Source organism: Anopheles arabiensis, chromosome 2 (genome assembly GCF_016920715.1).
Source record: "Anopheles arabiensis isolate DONGOLA chromosome 2, AaraD3, whole genome shotgun sequence".
NCBI classification, from domain to species: Eukaryota; Metazoa; Arthropoda; class Insecta; order Diptera; family Culicidae; genus Anopheles; species Anopheles arabiensis.
In genome coordinates, this window is record NC_053517.1 from 83,922,192 (window position 1) to 83,938,239 (window position 16,048).

Below are 16,048 nucleotides of genomic sequence, written 5' to 3' on the forward strand. Positions count from 1 at the left end.
TCGCATTTGCTTCGGTGAGACTCTGTCTGTCTGTTGGACGGCTGCTGGTTGGTTGGACCTTTATTTAATCACCCGGTTGGTATTTTCGCGCGAACCAGTTTCTTCCCCTTCTGTTTGCCATTTTGCGTCTTTGCCTTGTGTCTATGTGTGTGTTGGTGTCCGCAGCAGCTGTCGGCTAGCGACTGTTGTTGATTGAGTCTGACATTTCTGCGGCGTTGTCTGCTGTCGAAAGCGACATTCGTGCGGGGGTCCAACACGCTCCAAACACTGAATGGAGGTACGAAAACAGCACCAACAAGGCTGCTTCAAAATCGAAAAGAAAAAGACAAAAATTGAGAAGGCCAAAAAAAAAAATGAGTAAAACAACCATGCCCAGTGCACAGTAAATCATCAACAGTCACGGGTTGCGCAAGACGGAGATGTCCGGATTTGAGAGATTTTCGGTTCGGGTGAGAGTTGGCTCGCGTTCCAATAAACTGAGGCAACCGAATGGAGAATTGGCTATCGATTATCTAGCAACTCCAAATCTGCGGCAACGTCACCCCCCTCGGGGCACCACGACAACTCGTGCAACACCTTTCACCTCGCGGTTCGTGCGGATATCCGGAGGGCAAACATTGCTTTGATTATGATTTGATCGGCCTGTGAGACAACGGCGTTATGTCACGGCACAGGCGTTATGGCAGAAGAGATGTCGGTGTTGCGAGATGTTGCGGAAGATCTTGTTTTGATCTTGCAAAAAAAAAGAAGTTAATCGTGATCGAGACTCCACCGAGAGAGAAAAATCAGCATTTTATTGCCTGTGGCCCGTTTTTCAGCTGGAGAGATTATGAATATCACACGATGACATTAAACCTGGTATTTTGTAGCCTTGATCTTCTGGTAGAACGGGTTTCTGTTCTTCTAATCCAGGGTTCTGTTTTGGGGAAATAAACAAAACAACTTTCAAAGCAAATATTAAGTCCGCCTGTTCTTGTCCTATTGATATCACACTCTTGTGTAGGGAACCGCTGCTCCTTAGATCGTCTTGATGATCGCACAAAGTGGTAGCGGGCCAAAACTTGTTTAAATGACTCTTTCACTCTACGATTAACACAATCGTAAAGCCTATCATTATGTCGGTAAAACCAACCGCTCCAATTCCCTTTTTCCAACATTCCAACGCAAAATGATTCGGCAATTATGCAAAGACTGTTAACACATTCTCCCAAACGAACAGCACAAGCACAACAAAGAAACTGAAGCACAAATCTCAAACATAATCAGCCACGAAAAATCGAGCTCCCACATCAAGATCGTCCAATTCTTCTTGCAGCCGTGACAATCGTGCAACCTACATTGTTCTGGGTTTAGAAACGTTGTTGCTCTTGCCACGAAATGAATGCATAATAATAACGCAAGCGAACGAGTACGGTATCACAGCAAGCAAGCCTGTGACGAGTGACTCAATTTAGAAGACATTTGACTTCTGCTCGACTTAGAAGGCTTAAACCGTTTTTTTTTATGCACAATAAATCACTTCATTCAGTAGCGGACGGTTGTGGTTTGTTCCAGTTTTAAGGCTTCAGCTGTGGGAACATGTCTGTCATCATACTGGAGTTGGAGTGGACCTGTTTTTCACTGACACTTCTTTCCTAAACGTATGGGAAGCGTTGTTCCGTTTCCTTTTCCACAAAATCTTCCCCGAAAAGCATACGGAACTCTACTGCCAAAGAATGGGGCCGGGAACGGGGGTTTAATTTATTTTCATTGCCATTTTTTCTCCTGCACAAGCTGTCGCTAATAGTTCTGCACCACATTTTTCAAACCCGAGGAGCCACCAGCCCTGCTGGGTGAATCCCACTTTTTAAACTAAGATCTTTATCAGTCTGAAAACGCAAAAAAAGATACAAACAAACGGTTCTCCCCATTCAGCAATGGTGCTCCAGTCCGGGTTCGTCGCTTTTGCTACTGGAGTTTTTCGTGTTGTTGGCTGTTTTTTTTTTCTTCTGATCTCTCCTTCTGCAACTACTTCCCCATTCGTTAAACGCTCGTAAGTGGGTCGGAAAATTGGTCTTATATGGACGAGGTCGGTTGTCGATTCCCGCTTCATGCCTTGCCCCCCCAACCCCCTTTTCCCCTGGCACACATTCTCCGTTAGATGGGGCCTTTGTGTGCATGGGATAATTTTCCGCGATTTACCCTCAAAATCGTCCATTCGGGCGGTTGGTGCGCGAACGTAAAATGGGACATTTCCCGGGAACGCGGGAACAGGAAAATAGGACATCACCTGCATACCCGCAATGGCACAAGCATCCATCTTGCTGGCAAGCAGATTTGCCAATCAGATCGTTACTTCCGCCTCTGCAAGCGAGCAAGACGGTTTGCCCCAAGGGCGCAAACTCTCTCGGTTCGGATAGTCGTTTTTTTTCTTCTTTTCTTCTTTACTGCCCACAATGTTGCGTGACATTCGCGATTCTTGATATACCCGGCTGCCCGGGAGTTTTGCCTATTGAGTCGGCAAGAAACCGTACACTGTTGCGGCAGCAAAGGTGAGTGGGGCAAGATCCGGAGAGATAATTGAAGAAAAATTACCATTCACTCCAGAGTAAGGGGAGCAATTGAGTGGCGAGCTCTCGTCATGTACGTCCAGCTGTTCTTTTTTAGATTATTTGGTACATTTTCTAAGCCTTGGAGATTGCACGAAGCTCCAACTAGTACAAACGAGTACAACGAGTCCAAATTTCACACGGACGTTCCGTTTCATTCGCACAGTTTCCGAAAGGGGTAGGAAATTGTTACATAGTTGAAAAAATGCGCTGTTCTACAGTGAACCAACTAAGGAAGGGAAGCTAAGCCGTTTTATTTTGCCCTCTCGCTTCGACGGCCGCCGCCCAACCAACGGCAAACGGGGCTGGCAATCATTTCTGGGCGGATGCAACCACGCTGCCTGCGTATGATTGGACGATCTTATTAATTTTTCAATTATCACTCGGCATCAAAACAAACAATTTTATTATTATGTTCCGCTGGTTGGGCATTATGCGCTTATGCTAGCAATGACCTGCGGGGTTATGAGAATAGAGAGAACTCGTGAAATGAAATCCCGAAAAAGCATGCAAACATAACTGTAAAAGGTAATACGCAGAATATTGATCCCGAGGTTCTGAAGCGTGTGGAGCTGGTAGAATAACTGTGGACAAAGTCCATTCAAAGCCGGGCATCGTCATAAATGTCTGAACCATCCCGCTTGGGCACGATCTTCCTTTAACGAGAACCATTATGGTACATTGTACGATCGTTCGGAGCTATGCTTGACATAAATCGCTTCGCCTCTTATTTTGCCCATCTCTCAACAAGACGACGACGCTCACGATGGATACATTTTGAAGTCCACATTCCGGGAGATGATTGGATACGTCTGCAACTTCAAGCGACCGTCAGCTTCAAGACAAATCCAAAGAGCCCTTTCTTTCATTCTTTCCCTTGCCCACCCTTTGCCCACCACAATCAGTGCGCATGTCACACACGCGGAAGCAGATACGGAAATGAAATTTTTCACCGCTGCTCCAGGCAAAAGGGAAGCCGCGCGAGCCAGGGAACCAGCGACAGAAAAAAAGGTCACACAACGGGAACGCAGCTCGGCCGTCGTTTGGGTTTCACCCGCCCGTGGTTTCGCCCGTTTTTGGGACGTGCAGCGTGGAAGAGTTCCGGTGAGCAGCAGCAGAGGCGGAAAAGACACCGCGAAACGTCCCAAGACGGATGGATGGCTTGTAAAACCGTGTCCGTGGGTTCGTGGGTTTGACGGGAGCAGTCTGCCCCGTGGCACTGTTGCTGCCGCCTGTCATGTTTTCGTCAATATTTATGAACCTCGGCTCCACGAATCTTCAGCCATTGGAGTTGGGTTGCGCTTGCAGGGACGGTGAGGAAAATAGGTATAAAATTCAGCCCGCTTCAGGGCGCAGGCAGCTAACGGTACCGAAAGGGTTTGGAGGCTAGAACTTGACCCAGTGCTAGAGGGTGGGGAAGTAGGTGGAATAGGTTATGGAATAGGTTGTGCGAAAAGATTTATGGCGTGCGCACAAAATCACCGAAAACTTCCTGTGTTTGGCTTACGCAACACGCGGATAATTGTGATAATTGTGTACTTTAGACGCTCGAGGCTCTCCAGAAAGGGGGAGCCTTTATGTTGTTCAGGGCTGCACAGGGCCCTCAGAAGAGCAAAACCAACACTTATTAATGGGTCTTAATGGGTTGCATAATTTGACTAAACGATCCTGCCTGCGGGAGGTTTGGAGAGACCGCATTGAGCGAGACAAAACCCTCACGAGCGGGGCCAAGATACGATCGGATCGGGGACAGTTGAGTCAATGTAAGCAGCGGGATACCTAAGGGCACAGTAAATAACTGTACACGCGGACACAAGCGCATAAGATGCGTGCTTTTGAGGCTGTGCAGGCTGCCCTCGTTGTCACCAAATGGCCCGAGGGTGCAACGAAAAGCGGACGTGTTTTGTAGACATGTTGCTCCATGCTCAGCCGCTTAATCGAACACCCGGCACAAGCCGTTGTGCCGGGGTGACCTCATTCCCCCTTAACAATGCATGCGGCACGATGTCGAGCAGTGAGCGATTGTGTGGACTTTGCCTGCCTCTTTTTCCATCTCGCGCCCCCGGCAGCTGGCAAAGTAGAATTGACTCCCGGATTGGCCCGGTTTTCCATTCGCGTGTCCAATGTAAACCGCGAACAAGGGGACATGATCACGGGAGCAGCACGGCACGGCACGTAAAGTAGCACACATGCACCCGGGCGGGCGAACACTACCACGATGTCGTGGCTTCCATTCTCATGTCCGACACCCCGATCGAATGCAGATCGATTTTGGGATCAAACGGGGGAGAAAAATCTATCCCAGCAGGAAAACACGCTCTTGCGCTCTGGAACGCCGCCTGCTAAAAATGAGGCCACGACCCGGGAGCGTGGAAAAGCAAACGCTCCAGAGCGACTGACCTAACCTCATTTTTTTTTCTCCAAACCACGCGTTGCTTTGGCTGCACTCCCCTACCATTAGAAGACGTCCCCACGGGGGAAAACGTTTTGTGTGAGGCCGCCACAATCGGGTACTTTCTACCCCGGGACCGGGTTGCACGATCGATGCTCGCTCTGGCTCTGGCCTAGAAGCGGGCTGAAAAGCCCTGCCAGCCGAGCCATCGCAAAAGAGGGTCAGCTGGGCTCTTGGCCCGGTGGAGTAACGGTTGTTTGTTTCGGGCCGGCCTGTGTACGTGTCGGTTGGTTTGCGCGAGTTGTGGCCATCATCGCGCGCATTGCGAGGAGAAAGTAGCGAACGCGTGTAACAAAATGCTAAACCACCCTTCCGAAACGGTGATGACCTTGAATCACCAATCTCACACTTCGATTGAAATCGTGGCCATTGTAGAAGGCAAGTATCCGTTCGAGAAGAAGACGAAGGAATAGGTATTGAATCACAAACGATTCGATTGATTGTGAATTGGAAGCGGATAGCAATCGGAATCCGATCCAAATTTGTTTGGTGAAAGGCCTCATATATCGTCGTTATCACGCCAGTGCGGCGGGTGGATGGACTTTGGTGGACTTTCTCCGATGGATGGTTGGCTGATTCCAGTAGCCGTGGATTGCGTTACCCGATGCTCGCAGGAACTACGACGATTGAATAATGTCCGAGCGAATTGAGCGCTTCCGAAACGGAAAGCGCACTGTAATCACGGAACATCACAGGTACATGAATATTGATACACACTGTTAAGGTGGATGATTTCGTGCTATTGGGTAATAGCAGTACATCGGGCTTGCGCCACCTGTTGACCACGGGATGAACAGTAGGCCTCACATGTGCTGTTGCACTTCGAGCGATCGAAGTCAATAAACCGCTTTGTAACGCAGTCACTTCAAATGCCTTTCCAAAAGCACATTGTTGCTGCCATAATGTGGTTACTTCAATCGATTTATAGTCTTGTTTGTCACGATTCCTCTGCCGAGAGTGTGCTTTTGCTTTCAAAATGACACAAAAATGGCTTCCGTGCGAAAGGAAATGTCTGCCGTTTGGCAGCGTTCGGTTTGGTGCATTAGTGGTCTCCCAACCCTCCAACTGTTATCGCCTGAATGGACACAATTAAAAAGCGATTTGTGTCTCGGTGGGGTTTGGTTGTTTTTGTTTGTCTATCAAAACGACACGACATCCCACAGTGCAAAATAGAGGGAGAAATACAAAAGCTGACCATACACGGCGCTTCATCTAAACCCTTTGCCGGGGCGATGCTTTTCGAGTCATGGCTGAAGATGATGATGATGCCCGCGGCCCGGGGGCGATCTGTGTTGCGTGGGACCGATCGTTTCTCATCCGACACGGAAGTCACCTATCAGATAATAATTACCTCAAGTGTCTTGAACGCGCGCGCGTTCTTCTTCGCGTGGTGCAGAGTTGTTGTATAGCACAGCAGCTTGAGCGGCCCCCTCAAGCACTGCTTTAGGCTAAGGGTCATGATGTTGATGAGGGAATACGGAGTGGAAAAAAAACGGTAAACACGAAACAGGGTTTAATCTGTATTAAAAGCCCATCCCACAGGGGCTCATATCTCTTCCGGAAGTGAGGTAAGGTTCTCGTCATTGTTCTGTCAACCGTCACCGTGAGGTTTTCCGTTGCGGACGGACGGAAAATTTCTCTTTTCACATCCCATGCACCTCGTGCACGGGCTTTTTGATTGCGTGTTCTCAATCTTAACCGTGAGTCAAAATAGAATGTTTGCCCCTCCAGGAGGGGGACTGACTGAAGCTATTACCGTTCCCGGTGCGGACCTAGAATTCCGCTACCTCTCGAAAACTTTGATTCCGGCACGGCGATATGTAGACGTGGGACTACTACTCCACGCAACAGTGTGCTTGACCGAGCGTAACGGCTGTCTCGGGCGGTGTGGTCCTCAACCTGTGCTGCCGAAGGAAGAAGGACAACCGGGTGGCAAACCGTAACCGAGTTGATCAAATCTGGTCCGCAGCTCTCTTTCTCTCTCAAAGATGTGTGTGGCACCTTCACACCGCTGGCACATTCGGTGGAGCCGATGATTCATCAGAAATTGGTAAATTAATTTTGCCGAACCTGATTTCTCACACCTGAGGTGGTTGGGTTTGCTTGGGATTGGGGAAGCAGTTTGATCGATTTCTTCGCCCCGAAACAGCCAACCGAAACACCGTGAGTGTTGTATCACTTAAAGTTGGCGCTTGGAACCATCCAAAGCCCACTTCAGAAGATGTAGACGAAGGTAGTAGAGAAAGAAATCGACTCCTAAACGTTTTTTTTTTGTTCGGAACCGGGGGTTAGATGAAACAATTTTCTCCAAACGAAAAAAAAAACTGGGGAGCACCTAGCACCAAGGTAGCGATCTAATTGAAAACAGAATCAAAAGAACCGTTTACATGTTGATCGAAAGTGCGCTGATGGACGGGAGAGAACTGCCACGAAAGAAGTAGAACGTGGAAGAGTGAGCTGAAAACCTGCTGGAACGATTGAATCGGGATACAGTGTCATTCGCTTTGGCAGGTTACAGAATTGGGAGTTTCTGTTTCCTTTTCTGTGTCGGAAGGTACAGTTAGACGGCGGGAGTTTGTCGAGAAACCTGTAATATTCAAATAAGGATACGATGGTATTACCAGCCGGAATGTTGTCAGAGGGATTGAGAAGGAAGAGGGTCATGAACTCGATCGTACAGTTTGGAGTTTGTTTGATGATTTAATGTGCAGTTTGGATGATTGTAGGGTGGAGCCTTAACACGCTCCTGGGATGGCTTGAGCCATCTTCTTGGAGGACGTGGACGTGGTGCCTAAATCTTTCTCTCCAAATAAAATCCTCACCCCCTCTAGCAGTGGTCAAGTATTGCAATAATTTGGCTACTGGCAGCCAGCTCTACCGGCAAATTGCAACAGTTTGTGAAGCAGCTAGAGAACCGCTTGCCTACGTTCCTTCCCGGCAGCGCTAATGACGCTGAGTTCATTAAAACAAAACCTTCAGCTCCCAAGCGGCGCGAGCGGGCGCGTGTGTGTGGAAGCCGTCTGGAAAGGCGTTATGTTTTCGTGGCCAGTCTTGGGCCGAGTATTTTTTGCATCTTTTCCCAATCGAAGCCATGGAGCCGCTTTCCGCAATAGTGCTAATTAAAGTGCTTTTGCTCACGAGTTGTGCAATGTTTGGCGAGCGTTCTTTGCGATCCAGACATTCGGCGGGAGCTTCTTGCTGTTGTGGTATTTCCACCCGGGGAGATGGCGGATTGGAGTTGGAGTCTCTCGGAACGGTGCAGAGAAGTGGGAAAGAAAAGGTGAATACCTTCATTACCGAATTACAGAAGCTCATTACGGCAGCCCGCCGCCCTGTAAGTGTACTGTACTGCGATTTCGATTATACCTATCCAAGGGGGTTTGGAATACCCCCTGGTTGTGCTTGGAGCCGTCTGCCGAGTACCTCTCCGTGGAGCGTCATGAGCATCGAACGAAATTGAACACCAAACACAACCCTTTAACGACCCTCTCCTCCTCATGATTACAGTACAGTAAGGGTTTTCACTTTCTTCCTCACACAACGCCTTCTTCTTTCTGTACAATCCACAGGAGGACGGTGGCATCGAGTTCTTCAACACGATCGTTCTGCAGCCTCATCTCAAGCTGGTCACTGATCTGGGGCGGGGCTACCACGTACGCTGCCGGTACAAGAGCCGCGAGGCAGCCCTGAAGAATGTTTCCTACCGGCACAAGGCGGCCGATGACAGTCGGCCGCTCGCGCTGACCAGTGCGGAAGGTGCCGGACCCGATCGGCGCGAGCATGGCCGCTCGATGGACAGCGGTAAGGACGATCGGGCGGTAAGCGGCGAGGATGGGCAGCAGCAGGATGCCGGCAAACCAATGCCCGGCTGCCACATGAAGATCTTCACCGGGGAGAAGCTGGCGGAGAACGTAAAGATCGGTGATCCGCTCACGCTGGTGATCAACATCGATCAGCAGGAGGAGTACGGGCTGCACGTAACGGACTGTCTGGTGCGCGACGGGCTGGGCTGGGGCGAGCAGAAGCTGATCAGCGACGAGGGCTGCCCGCTGGACAGTGAAATTCTTGGCCCGTTCGAGTACACGGCGGACCGGAGCAAGGCGACGGTTACCTTCCCGGCGCACAAGTTCCCGTACACGTCCTCGGTGTACTATCAGTGCAACGTGAAGCTGTGCGCACTGAAGGATCCGGACTGTCACAAGGTAAGTGGTTGGAGTGGAGACCCAAGGGCGGTGATGCGTTTGACAGCATGATGAGCTTTTCCCCCCACTGTCCCCTCAGACGCCGACCTGCACGAACAAGAGCCGACGCACCAAGCGCCAGACGGACGAGGAGGGCCAGCCGGCCACGATCGAAGTCTTCTCCGGGCTGCACGTCAACGAGAACGCGGAGGTGCTGAGCGACGATGCCGATTCGGTGTTGAAGGAGAAGGTACTACAAATCGGTGCGATATCCCTTCCCAAGAGTCACTCACTCACACGGGCCTTCTCTTTCCGTTTCATTGCAGACACCGGACGATGCCATCTGTGTGTCCCAGCGTAGTTTCGCCGTTGCCATAGCCATTGCCGGCCTCTGCCTGATGCTGGCCGTCGTCCTCGCGGTGATGTGCATCGTGGCCCGCCGCAGCACCAAGTCCGTGTCGCACTCGGGCAGCTCGATCTACAGCGGCCCGTACACGAACACCGCCTTCTCGCACAGCAGCTAATCTTCCACGGCCGTACAGGGGATTCGTAATCTGTGATGCCTTCCTGGGGATGTTTTTTGTTTTTTGGACGAGGAGCTCGGTGGTAAAAGCGAGGGAGTAAAAGGCGACAAAAACGAACGCTACTTTTCGAACGACCGTGCGACGATCGCACGGGGAGGGAAAACAGGGCTCGCGTGTAGCTTTAGGGACAGTGTTAGGGACGGCACAAGATTTTAGCGTTTAGTTGACAAGCGTAGTAGTACTACGAAATTGAAACATAGGCTTATTGACAGGTATTACCGAAGCAATCTTCATCGTGAATGCGAATGATGGTTCTCTCCCTTTTCCTTTCCGCGGTTAATACGATTGCTTTGCTAATATCGCAGAGACGGAATCCACTAGGACGGGCGGATTGGGCGACGGAGTTAGTCAACAATTCTGCCTCAACTGACCCGCTCCTAAGGGTGTCTCTGGAACAAACAAACAAACAAACAAGAAGCGCAAACTAACTCCTCGTTTTACTAGAATATTTTAGCACGTAATGGGGAGTCTGCCCTCCGATTTGTTACTGCAGTAGCACAACACTCGGCTCGACTCGACCGCTTCACTCGATCGAGCGTCCGGGGCAGGGGGACGATCCTGCCATCCTCTCAAGCTCACGTTTCCGGATCTAAGTCAGGTGATGGGTACCTTCGATAGACTTGGTCTAGTTTAGTATTCTACTCTCCTCGCCCCTACCAGCTGTAATCTGTTTTAACTTCCTAACTGCTTCTAAGAGACTTTCCGACACAAATCTTTTGTTGTAACAGAGAGAAGAAGGGCCGGAAAGAGAGACAGAGAGTGTGTAAAATGCAAACATACACAACTGCAATATGATTGAAACATTTCACCCACCTCCACCACCCCATTCCCCCTCCACACCCTTTCCCAGTGTGTCCAAGAGTCCACCCAGGGTGGTTGTGGCAGCATCGTCTCTCGGAGGTGATCGTGATCGTCGCACCAGAAGGCCGTACGTTATGTGGCCCGTCCGCTCTTAACTGCCAACGCACTGTTTGCAACGCACTGTAAAAAGTATCGCTAATTTTAATACTTTTATATTTATTTAATATCGTCCCTTGAAATGTTTTTTTTTCACCTCTCCCGTTCCTTCCCCATGCACCTCGTTCCCCTCCCTTATCCATCCACCCCTAGAAGAAATGGTCGTCTCGTATTGCAGTTGTGTCGATGCAAAATAGTGTGTAAGAGAAAGCGTACACATGTGTGTATGTGTATGAGAGTGGTGTTGCTAGAACCCGTTATGGAAGTTTTACTTATTTTTTTTTACGCACACAATTTAGCAAAATGATGAAACACCGTAGCAGCGCGGGTGATTCGTTGAAGGGTAGAAATGAACTGTGGCGAGCGATCGCGAAACCGTTCGCACGTACTGAAAACGAACTAGTAAGCACAAGGGTTAGCAACTAGAAACTAAAATAAACTGTGAATATAACAAACGATGGAAGGGCGTTATTGTAGTCTTGTAAAAATGTGAAAGAAAAGAAAATGTATTGGAGCGTTAGTTTGAACAAAATAAGTAAGTACGTTTTACTGCCATGAAATTACTATTGTCCCTAATCTGGTGTAAGAAGACTAACAATCTATTTCTAGCCTGATGTAACTGATATCTCAACCGCTTTAGATTAAGCTTAAACGACCATAAAATCAAATATCCATTGGAAAAAAAACGAAAACTCTTTAAACTTCACTGGTTTGCTCAATAGATGGCGTATTACAACTCATCATTATATTGCTATCCTTTTCTTGCAATGTGTTTCGACAAGTTTCAATTTATCATTTATCATACCTATATAGCCTTCTAACTTTCTGAGCAAAAATCTATATGAATGGTCGTGTGGTCAGATACACGGGAATCAACACCAACGACCATTAATCAAATCTCACTTGCTTCAGTACTGGTGGTTTCCGTTGGAGTTTAGTATTTAAACAATCGTATCGCCGTTCTAGTTCTAGCGATGCGAAACCATACAACAGTACAGAGGAAATGAGAAAGCTCTCCTACAAGCGATGAAGCTCAACTGGTTGGAGTATCCCACCAACAGAGAGCGCCACCAGCTTTTTTGCTATTTTTAGAATGCATGAGTCGTTTGCCATCTGCTAAACGAAGTCTTTCTATATTCCGTTTAGGTAGAGAACTTGAGTCGTTTAGAAGCCGTTTAGTGGTCGTTTAGTGGATTTGTGGCACTTGGGAAGTTTCATCTTATCATGATCCATAAAGCATTCTAATTTCCCGAGCAAAACTCTATAAGATTGGTCGTGTGGTCAGATACAAGGGTTTTAACAACAACGACCATTACTCAAATCTCACTTGTTATAGCGATGCATCGATGAAGCGATGTACAGGGGGAAGAAGAAAGCTCCACTGTGTGGCTATTCTACCAGCAGATGGATCCACCAGCTATGGTGCTATTTTTAGAATGCATGCGTCGTTTGCCGTCCGCTAAACGACGTCTTTTTATATTGCGTTTAGGTTGAGAGATTGAACCGTTTAATACCTCGCTTATTGGTCGTGTAAAGGATTTGTGACACTTGGAGCGTGCCTCAAACATTCGCGTAAGTCGAATTACGCAGTTTTCAGCTAAAGTATTGCTAATTGTCGTGTATTTTTTTTTAGTAATTTTAGCCAATTTATAAATTATTTGATATGATCTTAAATTAAGGTTACAATTTTGCACCTTTCTACATGATTTTTAAAGTTCGTCCCAAGGAGATATCATTTTGCATTTGTCGATTGATGTGTTAAGACAATACAATTTGCTCGAATAAATGTCAACCGTTAAGAAAACCGCCTATCTCCGAGTCCGAATGGGGCTGCGTATCTTGATGACTACCTTTATTTAAAAAAGGACCAATAATCAACTTGCTAACTGTCAATTCAAATTTACTGGCCTCAAACTTTTTTCGAACAATTAAAAACTGTTGTTTGGGAATTTTCGGAGTATATTCGAACGTCAAAATAACATCGAAAACATGGCGAACCGCCTTTGACAGCTGCACAGTGATAGTCAAAAAGTGTAATATTTTTCGATTGCAAACTATCGCTATTTTTGCAACGTTTTTAGTTCCATCTAAATAAATCATAATAAAAAAGGTAATTGATTTTTTTTTAATCTTCACCGTTTGTGTTTCTTTACATTTTACGAGGTCAAATGCCCTCTTCGAAATTGATGAGCTAGCGCATAATTTTGTCATTCACTGTTTGTTTTTCTCTTTCCTTCCCTATCGCTGTCGCGCTGCTCTGTCATCTGTCAAAAGCCCTTTTCGTTCCGAAACCGCGTGTTGCTGTCGGTGTTCGGATAGTGCTGTGGTTGAATTTTTCCTTATTTTGTGAAAAATTACAGCCCAAAACTCATCAAAATGAGTCTGTACAACTTCAAAAAGATCATGGTGGTGCCGCCCGCCAAGGTAAGTGCAGGGGCATGGGAGTGTTTTTTCTGCCCGAAACGTTTGTTTGTTTACGTGGTCGCGGGCCTCGTGATAATGATGTTTACGGTTTCTGTACCTGGACTAATTTGGCTTCTGTTTGCGCTTTTCCCCCGCTATTGCTTGTTATGTAGGCCTTCATCGATATTATGCTATCGAAGACCCAGCGGAAGACGCCCACCGTTGTACACAAGCACTACAAAATCAGCCGCATCCGTGCGTTCTACATGCGCAAGGTGAAGTACACGCAGCAGAACTTCCACGACCGGCTGACGCAGATCATCCAGGACTTCCCGAAGCTGGACGATGTGCATCCGTTCTATGCGGATTTGATGAACGTGCTGTACGACAAGGACCATTACAAGCTTGCCCTCGGACAGCTCAACACCGCCCGGCATCTGATCGATACGTGAGTGGAGATGAGTTTGTGGGAGTTTGCCTTTGTTGCAACGTGATGAAATTGTTTCAATAATGCTTCGTTTTAGTGTGGCGAAGGATTACGTCCGTTTGCTGAAGTTTGGTGACTCACTGTACCGATGCAAGCAGCTGAAGAAGGCGGCCCTCGGTCGTATGGCCACGATCATGAAGCGTCAGGCCTCGAACCTGACCTACCTGGAGGAGGTCCGGCAGCATCTGTCCCGTCTGCCGTCGATCGATCCGTACACGCGCACAGTGATCGTGTGCGGATTCCCGAACGTGGGCAAGTCCAGCTTCCTGAACAAGGTGACCCGGGCTGATGTGGATGTGCAGCCGTACGCGTTCACCACGAAGAGTTTGTATGTCGGTCACATGGACTACAAGTACCTGCGCTGGCAGGTGATCGATACGCCCGGCATCCTGGACCATCCGCTTGAGGAGCGCAACGTGATTGAAATGCAGGCCATCACGGCGATGGCCCATCTTCGCGCCTGCATCATGTACGTGATGGACGTGTCGGAGCAGTGCGGCCACTCGATCGAGGAGCAGGCGAAGCTGTTCGACAGCATCAAGCCACTGTTCGCGAACAAACCGCTCGTGCTGGTGCTGAACAAGACGGACGTGCTGAAGTTCGACGAGCTGCCGGCAGACAAGCAGCAAATCATCGAGGCACTGTCCGAGGACCGGGAGGTGATTCCAATCCTCGAGATGTCCACCGCCACCGAGGAGGGCGTGATGGAGGTGAAGGTGGAGGCGTGCGAGCGCCTGCTCGGCTACCGGGTCGACCAGAAGCTGAAGACGAAGAAGCTGGACGGCGTGCTGAACCGTCTGCACGTTGCGATGCCGGAAAAGCGCGACGGCGTGGAACGCCCGGCGTGCATTCCCGAGACGGTGCTGGCCGCCCGTGCCGCCAACGCGGAAAAGCTGGCCAAGCGGCAGCGCAAGCTGGAGAAGGAGATCGAGCAGGAGATGGGCGACGAGTATACGCTGGATCTGAAGAAGAACTACACCACCATCCCGGAGGAGGAGCGGTACGACGTGATACCCGAGTTCCTGAACGGCGTCAACATTGCCGACTACATCGATGCCGACATCTTCGAGAAGCTGGAGGAGCTCGAGCGGGAGGAGGGCCTGCGCATGGACTCCGGGTTCTACGAGCCGCCGCCGCTCAACATGGACGAAACGCTGCAGGAAATTCGCGAGATGGCGAAACAGATCCGCCTGCGCCGGTTCCAGCTCAAGGACGCGCGCAAGCTGGCCCAGAAGAGCGGCCGGCCGATCATGCCCCGCCACAAGCAGGCGATGGTGCGCGTCCGCAAGGCGGACGATCTGCGCAAAACGATGGAGAACCTCGGCCTGGACATGTCCGGCACGGAGGATACGAACTTTGCCAAGAACCAGGTCAGCGTCAAGCGCAGCGTGGTGCCGGCGGTCGGCGGCCCAAAGACGCCCAAGAAAGATCGCGAATCGAGCGCGGTGTGGAAGGCGACCGGGCTGCCGCTCAAGCGGAAAACGCCACGCAACGAGCTCGGCATCAAAGATGTTATGGTAAGTGGGGGCCCGCGCACCGGAGGGTTCGTTTCCTTGTTGGAAAGTAAAAGGTAACAGTTTTATTTTTCTTTTTCCCTTCGTAACAGCTTAAAGCGAAGGCCAAGGTCATGGCGAAACACGACATTGCGAAGCGTGTTACGAAGATGTCGCGCAAGGGTGAGGCCGATCGGCACATACCGGACCTTAAGCCGAAGCATCTGTTCGCCGGCAAGCGCGGCACGGGCAAAACCGACCGCCGCTAGTGTTGTATCCGTTGGTAAGGAAGCTTTGGCAGTTTTCAGCCTGTTCAGTTTTAGTGTTTCGCTCGCGGGAACGTTTGTGTTTTCAAAGCATCTTCAAAATATATACACGATTAATTTACTTTCTACAATGCAACTGTAGCTCATTTACGAAAAAGGAATTGAAAATTGAAGAAAGAAACTAGTAAAAGGATTGTGGAGTGGAGCTTAACGATTGCCTGTTGGGGAGGCGCACAACGTTTTGACGGCATTGAGGAGTACTGAAGATGCTAACAACGGCTTTTCTGCAGTAAATAAGGCTCAATAAGGTGATTTTAGATCGATCTGGATGTTGGTAAAGGCTGTAAAACCGATTGGATGGCGAAAAGGCAATCTACTTGACAGGAGTTCCTAATAAGCCTGCTGAAGACCAAGGTCGTTAAGCAGTTACAGCAATGAACAATATTGAGAATTAGACGTTCTTAGCGGGTAAATGTAGTCAAAGTTCTCGCTATATTGGAGCGGAACTGTAATTCATGCTGAAAACAAGTCCATAATGGTCTAGCTGAGTGTTCACTGGACAAGATTAATCATGGAAAGGTTCGATGTATACTGTTCCTTATGCCAGATGAAGCAAAACAGAAGGTTCAGAAGTTAT

The 16,048-nt window shown here is 49.0% G+C and overlaps 2 protein-coding genes across 4 annotated transcripts in view; both read left to right on the top strand.

Annotated features, from left to right (window-relative positions):
* The window catches only part of LOC120893879, a 41,161-nt gene extending 29,941 nt beyond the window's left edge, over positions 1-11,220 (top strand). For all 3 annotated transcript variants that reach the window (XM_040296061.1, XM_040296063.1, XM_040296062.1), the window contains exons 6-8: positions 8,610-9,242; positions 9,322-9,471; positions 9,548-11,220. In XM_040296061.1, the coding sequence (XP_040151995.1) occupies positions 8,610-9,242; positions 9,322-9,471; positions 9,548-9,745 (981 nt within the window). In that variant the 3' untranslated portion in view covers positions 9,746-11,220. The remainder of the gene's footprint in view (positions 1-8,609; positions 9,243-9,321; positions 9,472-9,547) is intronic.
* Positions 11,221-13,037: 1,817 nt separating this feature from the next.
* LOC120895309 (nucleolar GTP-binding protein 1) lies at positions 13,038-15,547 on the top strand. Its single transcript, XM_040298537.1, has 4 exons — positions 13,038-13,186; positions 13,339-13,613; positions 13,690-15,169; positions 15,259-15,547. Exons 1-4 carry the CDS (start codon positions 13,139-13,141, stop codon positions 15,412-15,414), a joined length of 1,959 nt encoding a protein of 652 aa, XP_040154471.1. The 5' UTR covers positions 13,038-13,138; the 3' UTR covers positions 15,415-15,547.
* The last annotated feature ends 501 nt before the right edge of the window (positions 15,548-16,048 follow it).